Raw genomic sequence first — 16,973 nt, 5'->3', positions numbered from 1 at the left:
AGTTCCTTCAAGCCGTAAGAACTTACTGTGTGATGGTTCAGACGCGAACTTGATATCTGCACGAACTGTCCTCAGAGTATTTTAGAACGCTTACGATTTCCCTCACGCTCCTTCGATCTATCTTTACGACTTACCTATTCCCGCAAATTTTCGAGATTTCAAATGGCCGAAAGAGTTACGTTTCACTAGCCCTCTTCCCTTCTACCTTCCTTTTCGACTAAAAAGATCTCAATGTCCACGAAAACTTTACGTTCGAAACGCTCGATGTTTTTATGACTTATGCAATTTATATATGGAATTTATATTATAGCGAATGTAAAAAATAGCCTCAATATATATATATATATATATATATATATATATATATGTATGTATGTATGTATGTATGTATGTATGTATGTATGTATGTATGTATGTATGTATATATGTATATATATATGTATATATATATATTCAATAATCTTAACTTCAATAATCTTAAATAGCAATAAGGGTCAAGTGGCATATCATTTGAAAGGCATATCTTTTTATAATGGAGCTATTTTTTTTTTTTTTTTAATATTAAATTAATAGTTTTATAAGAAAATGTGTATATTAAATTTATATTATATTTCTTTGTTGCATCATACATTTTCTTTTATACAGTGATAATTTTATATAAATATTATATATATATATATATACACTGTGTATTTTATATATATTATTTTATATATAAACGAAAAATGTCCATCAGGATTATTATAAAATTCAGTGATATTTTCAGAAACGCTGAGATAGATAAATTTTTTCAATAAATAATCTTAATAAATAAATTTTCGCGATAAATTTCCCCTTTTCAAAGGGGTGAGTGAATTTATGAAATGCTTCTCGTAAATTCACTCATTTTCGGCTAATCTTCTAAAGGGTTAATAATGCCTTCAATAATCTTAAATAGCAATAAGGGTCAAGTGGCATATCATTTGAAAGGCATATCTTTTTATAATGGAGCTATTTTTTTTTTTTGTTAATATTAAATTAATAGTTTTATAAGAAAATGTGTTTCGAAGTTTCAAGTACAATAAAATGCATATTCAGTTTTGAAAACAACCTTTATTTTATTAAATGTTCAAACGTCGACTTCCATGTAATAATTTTTACTCGGTTAATCTTTATTCAGTATTACGTCGAACATTCCGCAGTACATTCAGTATAGTCTGACAGCATTCTTCAACTACGCGCTACTGAAGTTCTCCCATTGAAGTTGGTTGAGTGGCATATATTCTGAATTTTAAATATTACCATAAAAAAATTCCAAACGTGTGAATGATCGGGAAAATGCTGGTTTAAAAACTGTCATATTGAAACTGTATAATGTGCCGGAATATTATTATGCTAAAAAACATTTTCTGATATATTCACATCATTTTCAATGATTTCTACGATCAATGGATAAATATAGTTTTCAAGTAAATCGATATACGACTTTCCGTTCAAATTATTTGGTAAAAAGAATGGACCAATAATTTTGTTATCCAAGATACCAAGATACATACACTGATATACATATATACATATATAAATGCATATATATACATATAGGGTAACGGTACCAAATATGAAACGTGCCTGATATAATACTCCATACTATATCTACAAGGAAGGACTGCAATACTGCAGCAATATTTAGAAAAATAAACAACAACGTCCTCCGCATGATATTGTCTAGACGTTATTAAGTTTGTTTTTTCTCGTTACAAATTTTTATAATCATTGACAAAGAAGCTTTGTATAATATAATATTAAAGGTAAATTATTTGATCGATTTATTTATTAGCTTCATCAACCAATTATTAGTATTATCAATAAATATTATTAGAATTTTTCAGATTAATTTAATTTCCTTTCTCAGATCTAGAAAGTTCCTAATATGAGATACTTGTAAAGTACAAAAGAAAAGTTAATTGACAAGGAAGATAATCCCAAATCGGAATTGGATAACAACATAAAATATTTATCTTCTTCGTGCTTTTATTTTAAGGACCACACTGGTAAATGTGATTTCAAAGCAACAAGCGCTGCAAATGGGTCCATGAATATTATGGTACTATCGATTGTGGTACCTTTATACGTATGTTCAAATTGTCTTAAAAAGATAAAAAAATAAATTAGTTTTTAATTTTAAATAATAATTTTAACTTTTAATTTTAATTTTAAATAGAATTTCATATTAGGAGCAATTTTTTAAAATCATTAATTTTACAATCTTTTATATCTTCTGTATTTTCATAATAAATAATAGTATCTACGAAACTAATATTTTTTCTATGTATAAATGAATGACGAATATAGTAATACAAAAACTTTTAATGTTTTCTCTTTCTATTCCCTGATATTTAATCAAACATGAATAGAATTTCATATTCAGTGTCGTTATCATATATAATTTTTATAAATTGATTATAGTAAACGACTATATAGTATAATAACCGTGACATAGTATAATCTTACACCGTATTGTATACTATATCTATAAATTAGATTAGAAAATTATACTATAATATAAAACTATAGTATAATCTTATGCTATATGCTATAGTTTTATACTATAGTATATAGTATAGTTTTATAAAATGATACTGTAGTGTTATAATTACGATCAAGTGATTATAATAATATATTACTTTATAAAAAAAATATAACAAAGAAATATATAATTATAAAAAACTGTAATATACGAATTATAGTTTTCGAAGTTTTATAGTACGAAACTATAATGTACGAATACTTTTTAAACTCTCTATACATATTTACATAAACATATACGTGAACATAGAAAATGAAAATAGGAAACGATAAAGTTTTGATAAAAAGTTGACATTTACAAAGATCGATCAAGGGCAGGAATTCCCTTAAATTGATTTTTTAAATGTCAAAGTATTGCACATCGAGTATTTGCTTTTTATACTGATTAGGAAGAAGCACTAAAAATGATAAGATCGTAATCTATGAATAAATTCTTCATCGATTTTACAAATTCGAAGTATAAAAATCTGATCGAACAAGAAAAAAGACGAGATAAAACGGCGTATGGCGACGAAGACTCCAATTCCGAGAATACTTTTAGGAATACACGGCTTCTTTCATACTTACAAACTTTTAATATCCGTCACTTTCAAAACGAACGAAGAGATATTTTTGTACAATATTTACCATCATAGCTCGAATATCAAACATTTTTTGCCTTTTTGCCATTCGTTATCAAACAGCCAACATTTTTCGCTCAAAATTTAACCATCTTTAAAGGAACTGATATCGAAAAAAGAAATAAATAAATAAATAAAAAATATAGAGAATTTGTTTGTTTTTTCTTTGTATAGCTTATATCGAACGTTGAATATTTCAAGATATTTTCATAATACAACTCATTTTTATAATACGAGTCACGATAGTTCACAATGACTAATTTTTGTAAAGTGATGAAAGATATACCATTAATATTTAACGTCAACACAGAGTAGCTCTATTGCGACGAACACGATGATAATTTAGCGTGAAGAGAACGCACTTAGAAATTCCTGTGTGATCGCGAAACCCTTTCCAAGGAACGGACAGTCCGACAGGCGGACGTGCTCTTCTCTCGTAAATTAGATTCATGCTTCTGCATGCATATACACGCGTGTTTGTGCTCGCGGGTTTCTCGTCACGCACCACTCCTCAAAAATACATATGGCAAGTACCTATGTCGTTGGTACCTAAATAGGTACATTGTACGTGTACATATATACCCAAATATAATATATTTAATATTTAAAATATAAAATATTTAATAATTATTTATAAATCAATATTTGATAATAAAAAAATTTGATTTCCAAGACATTAACTTGAAATGGTATATACGAATCGTATGAATCTACCGTCCAATCTCTATCGACATCCCTTCGATAGATAAAGTTATAAAAATATATCGGCAAGTTGACAATATCGAAGTAAACGATCGCGTCAAATTTCCCCGTCAATCCGACGAAATGCGAACGTTTTATAACGCGCAAAAACATTTCGTAGACAAGGTCGAATAGCTCGATCGGTGATAGGAGAGAGTCGATGGGATACCATAGTCCCCAGGAGAAATCTCTTCGTCGAATTCTCATAAATACGATCGAACGATGCATAAATCACACAAACCTGTCCGATTCTCAGCAACATTGCTCCTGGGTGTTTTTAACTTTTTGCCTGACAATGAAAACGATCTTGAAATAGTCTCTTCCCTCGAAATAATAATCGATGGAACTATTCCTTGAAAATGAAAAAAAAAAAAAGAAAAAGAATCGAATGTTAGAGAATAAAAGAAATTTGAAAATTTTTCGAGAGAAAGGTAACAACAAAAATAATAATTTGGAATGCGTGTCGTAGTAACTATTTGCAATGCATAGAGATCAGTCGAGAAAGAATATTTCCAAATCGAATTAGCATACGACAGAAGCCATTCCTTATACGCTTATGTTTTCCATATCCACTTAGGTATCTTTCACATTGAATATCATTCTCCCTTCCTTTTCTTCGTATTGACTACAACACCTACACAGCAGCTGATTCTCGACTATTCTCTAGTATCCTAGACCAACCGGAGCGTTTTATTTCCACATTATAAGCTACCTCACTTCGAAATGGTCCAATATAATTGCACTTTCTTTTACCATCTACTTGGAGTTTTCCTATCTCGTCGGAGTTTTCTCTCTCCTTTCTCTCTCTCTCTCTCTTACTCTTTCTCTCTCCTCTCTTTTTCTCTCTTTTGCTTCTCTAATTGGTCTGACCAAATATGATTCTCGACAAATTAAAATTCCTTTCGATCTACACGAAATTGCGACGTGCAGCTTCCGTTGGTAATTGAAAGTTAATTAAAAACGTGAGCTGCCATCGTCTATTAAAGTTTAGGCGAACAAAGTTCAACTTTTAATTATCCTACAAATTTTTCACTTGATATACATACAAAGTAAATTAGTAACTATTGTAATATAAAAAAAAAGGTTTCATTCGAAACATTTAAAAAAATATGAACAGAAAAAAAAACAGATATTTCCTCATTTCGGTTGAAAATAATAAAAAATTATTTTATCTTGATAATTCCCATTGATCGTGAAGATCCAATAAAGACATTAGGATTAATCGGTAAGCTCATCGCAGTATACGATTTTTATAAACTTTCCTCGTTCATTCGAACGATCCACGTTCGAAGTAATTGTTCGTACCCTAAAGCACGATCGTAGAACTTTCTCTCTATATAGTAATACGCGCATGAACTTTCTTCCTTTACTCCTGCTTCGAAGTATTCAACGGTAGATTTTCCGAAAGAGTATCGAACGCGAACGAATAGGACGCATTCTGAAGTAGCGTCGAGTTTCACCATTTACGATTCCCTGAACAATCTTAAAACAAAGCGGAAGAAGACTTGTATATGTACGTTCTCGATGTGTCAGTGCAAGCCAGTGTATTTTCCTTCGCCTGGAAAACGGCCGATGGTAGATTCGCCAAAGGGATTCAACTAAAAGAGAAAGAAAAAGAGAGAGAGAGAGAGAAAGAGAGAGAGAATCGACCGAGTTTTGAGAAGAAAAAAGAAAGAAAGTTAGAAAGAAAGATACCTTTCGTGAGACTTTCTTTATCGGCTGACCGGATTCAAGAAATAGCCGACGATAAGGATAACGATCCGGAGTCCAAGACGTGACGTTAATTGGAAAAGGACCACGATCGATCAACCAGCGTCCCACCTTTTCGCAGTAGCGATACAGGTCGAGTAGTAGTCTGTGATAGTATTGGTATATAATCCCGAAGGAAAGAGGAATCTTTAATTGGCTCCAACGGGAAAGGAATAATTTCTTATTCTAGAAAATCTAGGCTGTCATTGACTCGAACAGTTTTACTCTTGAATCAGTTTTAATATAAATATATATAATATATATCTACTTCCTATATTTCCTTCATTCATTATGATTGAAACTAATTGTCTTTATATTATATTATCTTTATATATTTCTCTCTCTCTCTCTCTCTCTCTCTCTCTCTCTTTCTTTTTCATCGAGACAACCAATCATAATTCCTTTGCACGTTCCAAAGAACAAAATCGATAAGAGCTATTCGTAGGATTTTCACGAATACCTTCCTTTTTTCTCAATGGAAATACGATTTTGAACGAGTCAGAATAACGTCCGAGGCGGTACGATTTTCCGCGTGACGGAATTAAAGAAAAATTGCTCTTCCCGTCTTGAAAGAATCAATTCCATTGAAGGACGTAAAAACGCAGAAACGCGGAAACTTGGATGCCACTCCTTCGTACTGTACCTATAGCAATGAGAAGGAGACAAAAAAAGAAATAGAAGATGGGACAGCGAGAAAACGAATGGACCAAAACGAGAGAAGAAAGGAAAAGAGAGACAGTCCTTGCAAGGATCGTTCTCATGTCCAAACGTCGTATAGTAGCCGCCCCCTCATAGCGTTCCATCCTGCAACAGTGTAAAGCTTCCCCTAAGCTAGTTTCTCGTGTTTCACAATCTCAAATGAAACAATCGAGTACATTCGCGTCGTCCCTTAGGGATGAGAAAATGGAAGAAAAGAGACGAGAATCTCAAGCATCGGATAGATACGAATCCTGTAAACACATCCAGATATAGTTCAACGCGCGTTTCATTCTTCACAGCTGAGTGAAAGAGAAATAGAAATAGAAAGGGAAAGAAAAAGAAAGAAGACACATTTTCCTACTCAATATCTCCCTGACGCCTGTCTGATTACGGAAACAGGAATTTTTGAATAAACGATGCGACAAACTCGTTCGATGATCGGAGTACGTAACTACGTGTATCGACGATTTCAAAGAAGTTCGATTTTCTAACTCAATGGAAGAGAGAGAGAGAGAGAGAGACAGAGAGAAAGAAATAACGAATGTCTACAGGAATGGAAATTATAAATCGCTCGATAACACATGCGACCTAAAAACGAAAGAATCTCGACGAAGCCACGACGTAATTTCATTTTAGCTTCCACTCGACTTTATCTTCTCGATTTATCCAAAAATTCTTCTTTTCTCGACTATCAATCTATTCTATAAACATTTCCTTACGTCTAACTCACAAAAAGAGGCAACGTACGTCCAATTAAAAATTGTACGAAAAAGAAGAACAATACTACTCACGCTAAGCGAAGAGAAGAAAAAAACAAACAAAATTCTACGTGTTTATTGTCAACTTTCTCCTCCGTATTGTTCCTTTCTTTCTTTATTTCGTTGAAATAAACTAGAAAATACAAAATGCGTATACGAGTCTAGAAAACGTGAAACCGCCAAGAAACGAAGCCCTTCTTACCGAGATACCTGTTCAACGTAGTTGTTAAGATAAGAAGAGAGAAAGAATAAAAAAAAAAACATACAGATACTTCGTCCATTAAGGTTTCTTTCGAGACACGTTGAAAACCTTATTTCTCTTCTCTCGTTTATATAGCCTGTTATCGAATCCATACAGTGTCGTCGCTTTTCTCGGTTCTCCTCTTCGAATCTAAGGCAACGAATAGCATCAATGGAAAGTTTCTATTCGTAACTTTCGAGCCAATGCTACCGACTTCATGGAAACTTGCCGTTGAACTGGCATTGAGTAACAATCGAGGGGATAAGAGCGAATACGAAAAGTAAGTAAATTCTAAAACGTTACAGCTAACACGCTTCGATAAATGTTGTCTTCTTATCGCGACTCCTGAAGCTTCGACTTCAAACGATTTTACCTTTGTCTCTATTTGGATCAAATTAACTAACAGGAACTGCAATAATAATTAGCAGCTTCCGACAAGACGAGAGACACAAATTGAAAGCCTCCAAGTGGACTTCGACCGTGTCGACGTGTTACTGACAACCAAGCTCTATGGACGGCTGAACACAAGCATCGTACTTGCAGGACTTTAAAGCGCAAATTGCTCGTATTCCCTCGTCGATCGTTCGAGGCTTCCACTCGAACTGTACTAAATTGCTTCGGTCACCTGACGAACGTTCGATCTCACCTGATCAAGTCAATTCTTCGCGTGTATTGTTTCGAAAATATATTATCCATCCTATAAAATATAATATCAATGTATTATATGCGATCATCATATTTTTCTTTTCCTACTCACTTCTTTTTTTTATACGATCTCATATGTGTCAATCTGTTAGAATTCAGATATTTATGATTTCTCGTAAACTTATTAATATCCCCAATATTTGATTAAAACCGTGAAATCCAAATATACCTTTCGTTCGATATGCTCATAAATTGGAGCTTTAATAAAACGCTCTATTCAAGAGGTTTCAATCGTGAATAAAACAAGCTCCAAAATAAAAAAATAAATAAATGCATGGATATCTCGGAGATAAATAAATCATGGAAATGATTTCGCACTTTCATTCTAAATTGATTCGATTATTTTCATCCATGATCGAGCATAACATAAACGAGTTATTAAAAATAAAAGGGACTTTTTTTAAAATCTTCAAGGATATGTATTTTTATAACGTAAATGAACGCCATACTATCGCGTTAATAATGGATTTATCTTACTGCTCGTGACAATGCAATCAAAGAAAAAACAATAAGTTTCAAGCGCAAGTGAAAAATCACTTTTAACGTTCGCTAATGAGACGAATGATTGTATGATACATTAGCTGAAAATGAAATTCATCGATAGAATTTAAAGAAAACTTTTCTTTGTGAATAAATAAAATGGAAGATCTCAATTGAGGAGACAAACCAAGTATATAAATAGCTGAATAATAATTAAGACGTTGTACTGACGAAAGTTTCTAACGGAAACATCCGGTATATTCTTCGCCCCATGGCAATTAACGAAACTTCGTTTCGTTTCCCAACGTCTGTGATATTTTCCACGCTATATTTCTCCTCCCAAATATCACGCTTCGTGCTTGATTTTGTTATGTATACACGAACAAAGGAAGAATTAATGTACCTATGTATATTTGTCAATTTTAGAACATATTTGATCAAACTGATCGAGTTTAAGATTATAAAGAAATTGTTGACAAAAAATACAATGTACGAGAGAGATATATATATATATATATAGTATAAGTATATAATCTTGCTTCCATTACATTAATAACGTAATTTCTCATAATTTCCAAACGCGATATCGTTATTTATATTAATTCGAACAAGATATTAAATCTGTATAAATATCACAAGTACTTCATGCATATTGTATGATATTATTGATTGTATTGAACGTATTATTGAACGATTATATTTAATAATTTTAAATAAATATCATACAATAACAGCATTAAAAACATTTAGTCATATATGAAGATTCGTAAATTTGAAAATTTCTTTGAAATAGTTATATCACACTTTTGACACATGGTGAAAGATTGACTTTTTGAACACTTTGTGCATATTATTATGATAGAGGTATAAGTTAAATCATTATTTTTAAAGATTTCAAGGAAAAGATATCAAGGAAGCAGGAATGAAAAATGTACCAGAAAGATTCATTTAAGAACAAATATATATATATATATATATATATATATATATATATATATATATATATAATATATATGATATGTATATATGATAATGATAATACATACTATAATGATATGATAAAGGAAGAGATAAATTGATATGACAAGGAAGAAACATGGAAGACAATGGGATTGTACATTATAGGAAGCAATAGCTTAGAATATTGATATTAATATTCACAACTCGAGACATACCTGATAAATTTCAGAAAAAATTCTGAATAAATGCCTTTGTCACAACCTTTTTTACCCAGAATTGAATGACTTGTAATTAAGTTAAATGTCGGTCTGTTAGCCTATGAGAATAAAGGAAATATTTTTTCCCCTGAGACCTCCAATTGCAATAGCAGTCAAACTATCTGACTGTCTATGCAAAATCACACTGTCAGCAATAACAAGAACTACTAGGAGGTGGTGTCTCACGCTCGTGACACTTCAAAACCTTTTGATGTGGTAGCAACGACTTATCTACTGTAACTTCCATTCTGCGCATAACACGATCTAACAGAATTTCTACTGCACGTTCAACATTTTGTCCAGTAGCAGCGCTAGTTTCCAAATATACCAAGCTGAAAATCAATAGTTCAATTACACCCCCCAAAGAAAAGCTATAAGATTCGCATTCACATATTTTATCTTTGCATGTTTTTATATAGAATAAAATAATTTTGTTAACTTGCTATTTATAAAAGAACTTATAAACTCACCCATGTTTTTCTGCTAGATCACGTGCTTTATACTCGCTAATAACTCGCTTGTCCTCAAGATCAGATTTATTACCACAGAGGATTATATCTGGATTTTCACAATATGCATGCATCTGTATATATATATATGAAAAATAAGAATTGTTATAAAGGAAAAAAGGATTAATATAACGTTGTGATAAACAATCATGTAATATAGTATGAATGGCTCATATACCTTTTAATTGAAATCGAACGACAATTTGAGTTTTTGTCCAGCTCATATATAAACCTAATTGTGTTAATCAAAAGTAATATTTATAAGTATCATTTCAAGCGCAACTATTACATGCTCTAATCTAATTCTATTACATGCTCAATATGACCAAACAAATGTTAATAAATTAACAGACTTATTATGTAGTTAAATTGATTATAGCTCAAAGAATCGTCCGAAAATATGCAACATATTAAATATATATTAAAATAAATTTCCAATAATCTATAAAAAGACAAGTACCCTAAGCTGTTCCAGCCAATTTCTAACTTCAAGAAAGGAGAGCTCATTGGTCAGATCAAAAATTAATAGGAAACCCATAGAATCCCGGTAAAAAGCCGTGGTTAAACTTCGAAACCTGGATGTTAATGATATTAATTTAAACTAACTTTATTAGTTTTGTTTTCTATATATCATGTTATATATATTATAAAGATATCATGCACTATGTTAAAAGAAGTTATTAGATTTTAAAGATATTAATATACTTCATTATTACTCAATTATGTATTTGTCACCATGCAATTTCTTAAATATATAAATTTATATCTAAATATAAAAAATCATGAAAATATCATGATTTCTATAAAATTATTTATGCTCGAAAATTACAGTTCAATGTTATTGTACCTAATAAATATCAATAATGTACGTACCTTTCTTGACCCGCCGTATCCCAAAGCTGCAAATGTACTCTTTGGCTACTTCCATCCGGCATCTGATATATCTATAATCAATCCAAAGTAATTGATAAGAATACAATTTATATAAAGGGTTTAAAGATAACAAAAACCAAATATTATAAATGAAATGTATACTTACTACTCTCTTTTCTTTAAAATCAATTCCAACTGTAGAAACAAAACGTGAATTGAAAGTACCGTCGGTATACTGATACAGAAAACTAGTTTTTCCAACTCCAGAATTCCCAAGAGCCAAAAACTTGATCAAGTAATCATAATCCATTTTTTATATATTTTTTTCCTAGATACTTTCTCTATATAAACAATTAATATATCTTAAACGTACGACGAGCACGTAAAAAATGTATCGATTTAATGCGTTCACTGCAATACGCCTCTCTTTACTTCGCACAAAATATAATCCACCTAAGATTAATATTTCAAATATATAACTGACTCACAAACGCGAAACATGTGCGAAATTAGACATTGCCACCTGTTGCCCACGTATGTGATTTTCAAAAGATTCGCGCGTAACAATTTGGAACGCTGCACAACTGGAACACTACTTATTTAAAGAATATAAAGAAATATCGTTTTATATTGATAAACTCGTAAAATACTTTACTGTATTACTTTTCTGTGCATTGTAACGAAGTGTAATAATTCGCTGTTACATCAAGAACAGCCGACATATGCATACACGAAAAAATGGCGCCGATTGGCCCAGTGCTACCAAGGTCGACGTAGCAATTTCAAATGACTTTAAATAAAATTCGACTTTTCTTTAATTATTTTTAACAAAAATTTCACAATCTCATCCGTTTGAAATATAATGCGGGAAGATTGCATAAATATTATTACTTCTTTGCATTGATAGTTTGTATGTTGACGTTAATAACATAAATCGATCTTTCTATAAGAGGTATATAAATAAAAACGAAATGAGGACATCGTCCGAGTTACAACTGCAAACTATCGATACATATTACCCTACATATGCATATACTTAATTCTACATTTTGTGTTAATATGAAATTGATGTATTACTGTTGGTAGTAATGTATCATAGCAAATACGATCAGAATTTTATTTTAATTTAAATTAAAATAACTTCGTAATTATATCTAATATGTACGACGTTAAAGTTAACATAGAATATTGGTAAATATATTAATTATAAAATCCTATTATAAAATGCGGTACATATTATTGCAATATGCAAAGGAATTATAACCTCTTGATGAAATAGCTACATTTATAGATTCTAAAACAATAATCAAATTCAATTTTATTTAGTAAATTTGAAATTGTTTTACAGTGAAACCTGTAACTATAAACCACAATTTGTTGATATGGTAAATTTGATAGAAAAGAACGTACCAACAGCCAAAGTGTCTGGAACCGAAGGAAAAGAAGGCAAGACAATTTTTATATAAAATTTTATATATTAAAAATACATAAAAATTTGTTATTTTTTACAGGATCCTTTGAAATTAAGATTAATGATGAATTAGTTTATTCCAAACTTCAAACACTAGCATTTCCAGACTACGAAGCAGTATGCGAAACTATCAAAGATGTATCAAATGGTGAACCTATAAAAAAAGTTACAAAACAACAGCCTATAGAATGTACAATATCATGATCTTCTATGTTAAAAAAATGCCAGGTAGAGTATAATACATATATGAATGTAAATTTTATTATACTTATATATATATATATATATATATATATATATATATATATATATATATTTGTAGTATAGTAACGCAATTTTGATATATATTATAAAATATATATTATAAAATATAAAATTGTCAATCGAAGTACACAACATCTCCAATATTTAATATTCCTTCTTTTGTTGCTGATCTTGTAAGATATATACCAAATTTTAATTTTCCATGAAATTCCTCTGCTAATGTACGTAATGGTTCTACTGTTTTTATACCTGTTGTTTGATCAATGCATATCATTTGACATCTTGTACAAGATCCATTTACCTAATATACATAATAATATTTACAGGATGAATTCTAAAATTATTACTAAATTTATAAAATATTACTAAATTGTATAAATGAACAACCTGGAATTCAGTTTTGCCTATTCGTATTAATTTCCATGAAAGCTCTTCAAAAGCTTTGCAGCCACTTAATACAATGTTTCCTCTAAATCTATGTAATACTGTATCTTTGTTAAAATCTTCTGCATTAACAATTCTATTGCATAACCATGATATGCTTTCTTCGTTCAATAATAAATACTGAGCTTGGCTTGAAAAGGATAGTTTTGGATTTTGTAATCCTGTAAAAAATATACAGTTAAAAATGTACAATGAAATATATATAAAATAAGTATTCTTTTAATGTACCTTGCTTTGGTTTGTCTTTGATTTCGTGACTAATTTGCCTAACAAGTTTTAAATTTGGATGACCAATAGCTAAGCTCAACCACTCAGACACATCTCCTCCGCAATCAATGCCTTGAACTTTTTGTCCACAAACTCTACTTTGGCATATTGTACCATTTACATAATCTTCAGAATTCTTCAAAAGTACTTCTATTGATGGCATTCCTAAAAGAGTTATTATAGAACGAAAATATTAAATAGTAATAATTGTCATTACTAGTAAAAAAAAAATGTCTTTCTAAGAATAATTCATTTCAGTTTTACCTGGATATGTTAATTTCATAACTTGTGTTTCTTTGGATATAAATGGTTTAATTAAACAGAGATTGGTTTGTTGCTTTTGAGTCAAACAAATTCCATTTGATGTCATTATCATCCACTCTCTATCATATTCCAAACCTTTCTCATTCAAAGTCCAAGAAGTAGTTATTTCAAATGCTCCACATGATTTTATAGGATATATAAACAATCGTTTTAAAGTAATATTACTTCTTGAGTTATTAGTATTTGTAAAATATTTTGCACCGTATAAAAATGGCGAATACCATGCCTTATCCTCAAACTCTTTTGTATTATCTTTATCATTTATAACATATTTCTGATTTTTAGTTTCAATATGATTTGATTTACGAACTTCTGATACGCATAAATTTCCTTCTGATTTGCTCAGAAAACATTTAGTTATCATTTGTAACAAAGTCTCAACATCTTCGATCACAGACATATATCCAAATGAAATTCGCACAGCACCAGTTGGTTTACCATTTATTATATCTGCAGTACCACCACATACATAGCCTGCATCATAATTTTGTAAGATTTCCTCATTTTTAAGGGATAGATGTCTTTGACATGCACCAGGATTACAGAAACAACCAGTTCTGAGATGTATTTTAAAAAGTGCAGCCATATGTGCAACTTCCATATATCCAACATATTCGCCATTTGATCTGAGAATATTAAATGTAACTGTTCCTCCTTGTAAATTAGGATTTTCATAATCATTGTCTGAATAAATTTTTACAACAGGTGCACCATTACAATGATGCAATCTTAATAGAGTATGATGCAAATATTTTGCAAGTGCAAATACATGACTCGATATTTGCTTTATACTAATTTTTGAAAATATATCTAATCCATATTGTAATGATATTATAGATAAAAATGGTATAGTTCCATCTTCAAACCTATAAGTATTGTAATATTATAATTAAATATTGTAATATTATCAAAATATGTTATCTTCATTCAAATATATTTATCTTATTTACCTTTGATATAAGTTTTGACGCTTCACATGAAACATTTCAGAACTAAGAGAAACATTTACAGTGCCTCCGCCATAATAGACTTTTTCAAGAACATGTGCACTAGAATTCTTCACTATTAAAGCACCGATACCAGTTGGATATCCAAACATCTTATAAAAAGATATACATACAAAGTCTGGTTTAAATATGGATAAATTCAAATCGTTTGTTGGTACAAATCCTGCTGCATCTAAGAGAACATACCACTTTGTATTTAATTGACCAGTGACGCTGGAAAGCACGTTATTATGTGCATTTTGAATCCACTTGAGTGGATATTTTGCACCAGAAAAATTGCATTGGGCAGGATAAACAAAAAGAGAATTATTGTCACTTGCTACATTGTCATTCGAAGAATTTACTGGTTGTTCTAATACTTGAAATGCATGTTTATGACTAAGACAAGTTACTTTAACGTTTTTTTGGGAGACAACCTCTCGCATTCCAAGAACTGAAGTATGATTGTCTTGCATGTAAATAAAATTTCCTGTAGATTGAAATTCATTATTTTTATTATTGGAAAAACGAAATGTTTCAGCGATCACTTTTAGAGATTGCGTTGCTCCTGATGTAAAAATAATACTGTATTCTTCTGACGATGTGTGAAAATGACTCAATATTCTAAAAAATCACAATATATAAAAAATAATACATTTGTTACACAGTAATTAAATTTATTAAAAAACTATTTACCTATGTCTTATTTGTTCAATATTATCGTGAGTAATACCACCTGCAAGGCCAACGGAATGTGGATTACCATAAAGGGAGTTGCATAAATCATCGCTTATATTTTTTATTTGTATGTCGGAATAAAGTGTAGCACCGGCATGATCTAAATAACATTGTCCTGGAATAAAGATAAAAACAATGTAAAACCTTTTTATTCTAGAAGGATATAAATACTTGCAATTAAATCAAATTTTTCCCCAAATACGATAATACGTTCTAATGATAATACGTTCTAATGATTTCATATATAATATTTTGTTCCATATGCAATATTTACCTTGAAGTCTAGAAAATTCGTTTCTAATATTTGCAGCAGTCCTTTTGTCGTAAACAGATGCGTATGTCAACATTTTTTCCGATGTCTCTTCCATTTTTCAATTTCTTTGAAGTGCCACTTAATCTCCTTACGTTGTTATGAGTATACTCAACTATATACATTGCATGTTGTAACAAATAAGAACGGGAAACGATTACTTAACACGATTGCAGCCATTGGTTACTATCTTCAATACTTATTAAATAGATTATAATGTAAATAATAAGGTTCAAAGTCAAGTGGTAATGTTCTACGCATTATATATGATAAATATTAAAAATATTTTTAACTTTTTTGAGCAAATTTATTTGTTATGACGCATTGAAATATCGCTTACACAATCATCATAATAACGGTCTATACGTAACACATGAATCTTGTACAATTATACATACATACTTATGCTCGACAATGAAGTCATGATTACATATTTAAGTTATACTATATGTTACAATGCATTTTTTGTTAACAATTTTATTCAAATATACAAATATACTACGAATTACTTTCATTAATGTGTAATATTTTGATGTAAGACAGAAACATACGTATACTTAAGTAAATATTTATATCATTTGAACTATAACAAATGTTATAAAATTATCAAAATAATTATTAAAAATTTTTATTTATTATAAATATTTAGAAGAACTGTTCTCGTGTGACGAGGTGGCCGAGTGGTTAAGGCGTTGGACTGCTAATCCAATGTGCTCTGCACGCGTGGGTTCGAATCCCATCCTCGTCGATTTCTTTTTTTCTTCACAATTCTTTTTTTATAAATTTATAATGATGATATATATATACTAAACATGATAATTATTTTATATACGTAATTTATACTTATAATCTTGTGTATTATTTATAAGTGGCAGTGAATAAAAAAAAATTTGTAGATAGCATTGACGAAACAATTTATATTTAATACGAAGTTAAGCGAATATCATTTTTTATTTGTTAAAAATAAGATGGCAGAGAAAGAAAAAGAAGTTGTCAAGAAACGAGAAGAATC

The 16,973-nt window shown here is 30.2% G+C and overlaps 3 protein-coding genes and 1 non-coding gene across 4 annotated transcripts; 2 read left to right on the top strand and 2 right to left on the bottom strand.

Annotated features, from left to right (window-relative positions):
• Window positions 1-9,248: 9,248 nt before the first annotated feature.
• LOC127072619 (ras-related protein Rab-27A) lies at window positions 9,249-11,875 on the bottom strand. Its single transcript, XM_051013158.1, has 6 exons — window positions 11,681-11,875; window positions 11,324-11,610; window positions 11,158-11,228; window positions 10,745-10,859; window positions 10,246-10,358; window positions 9,249-10,107 (listed from the first exon to the last, which is right to left on the bottom strand). Exons 2-6 carry the CDS (start codon window positions 11,465-11,467, stop codon window positions 9,924-9,926), a joined length of 627 nt encoding a protein of 208 aa, XP_050869115.1. The 5' UTR covers window positions 11,468-11,610; window positions 11,681-11,875; the 3' UTR covers window positions 9,249-9,923.
• A 290-nt stretch (window positions 11,876-12,165) lies between these two features.
• Window positions 12,166-15,604, top strand: LOC127072627 (migration and invasion enhancer 1). Its single transcript, XM_051013173.1, has 4 exons — window positions 12,166-12,348; window positions 12,506-12,603; window positions 12,669-12,856; window positions 14,918-15,604. Exons 1-3 carry the CDS (start codon window positions 12,317-12,319, stop codon window positions 12,830-12,832), a joined length of 294 nt encoding a protein of 97 aa, XP_050869130.1. The 5' UTR covers window positions 12,166-12,316; the 3' UTR covers window positions 12,833-12,856; window positions 14,918-15,604.
• On the bottom strand, window positions 12,611-16,447 carry LOC127072604 (molybdenum cofactor sulfurase 1). Its single transcript, XM_051013131.1, has 7 exons — window positions 15,926-16,447; window positions 15,610-15,766; window positions 14,878-15,537; window positions 13,868-14,793; window positions 13,565-13,768; window positions 13,280-13,497; window positions 12,611-13,193 (listed from the first exon to the last, which is right to left on the bottom strand). Exons 1-7 carry the CDS (start codon window positions 16,017-16,019, stop codon window positions 13,008-13,010), a joined length of 2,445 nt encoding a protein of 814 aa, XP_050869088.1. The 5' UTR covers window positions 16,020-16,447; the 3' UTR covers window positions 12,611-13,007.
• Window positions 16,448-16,627: 180 nt separating this feature from the next.
• Trnas-gcu (transfer RNA serine (anticodon GCU)) lies at window positions 16,628-16,709 on the top strand. The gene has a single exon. It is a non-coding gene; the product is annotated as a tRNA-Ser (tRNA).
• The last annotated feature ends 264 nt before the right edge of the window (window positions 16,710-16,973 follow it).

Source organism: Vespula vulgaris, chromosome 2 (genome assembly GCF_905475345.1).
Source record: "Vespula vulgaris chromosome 2, iyVesVulg1.1, whole genome shotgun sequence".
Taxonomy (NCBI): domain Eukaryota; kingdom Metazoa; phylum Arthropoda; class Insecta; order Hymenoptera; family Vespidae; genus Vespula; species Vespula vulgaris.
The sequence above is the reverse complement of the archived record's forward strand: the minus strand, read 5'-3'. Positions and strand labels throughout refer to the sequence as shown.

Excerpts from the sequence above, each read along its gene's own strand:
- LOC127072619 (XM_051013158.1), bottom strand. The coding sequence starts at position 11,467 with ATGGATTATGATTACTTGATCAAGTTTTTGGCTCTTGGGAATTCTGGA. Across the intron at positions 11,229-11,323 it reads ATTTTAAAGAAAAGAGAGTA|ATATATCAGATGCCGGATGG; the intron begins GTAAGTATACAT and ends GATTGATTATAG. Across the intron at positions 10,860-11,157 it reads GATACGGCGGGTCAAGAAAG|GTTTCGAAGTTTAACCACGG; the intron begins GTACGTACATTA and ends ATTAACATCCAG.
- LOC127072627 (XM_051013173.1), top strand. The coding sequence starts at position 12,317 with ATGTACGACGTTAAAGTTAACATAGAATATTG. Across the intron at positions 12,349-12,505 it reads AAAGTTAACATAGAATATTG|TGAAACCTGTAACTATAAAC; the intron begins GTAAATATATTA and ends ATTGTTTTACAG. Across the intron at positions 12,604-12,668 it reads TGGAACCGAAGGAAAAGAAG|GATCCTTTGAAATTAAGATT; the intron begins GCAAGACAATTT and ends TATTTTTTACAG.
- LOC127072604 (XM_051013131.1), bottom strand. The coding sequence starts at position 16,019 with ATGGAAGAGACATCGGAAAAAATGTTGACATACGCATCTGTTTACGAC. Across the intron at positions 13,498-13,564 it reads CAAAGACAAACCAAAGCAAG|GATTACAAAATCCAAAACTA; the intron begins GTACATTAAAAG and ends TATTTTTTACAG. Across the intron at positions 13,194-13,279 it reads TAGGCAAAACTGAATTCCAG|GTAAATGGATCTTGTACAAG; the intron begins GTTGTTCATTTA and ends TATGTATATTAG.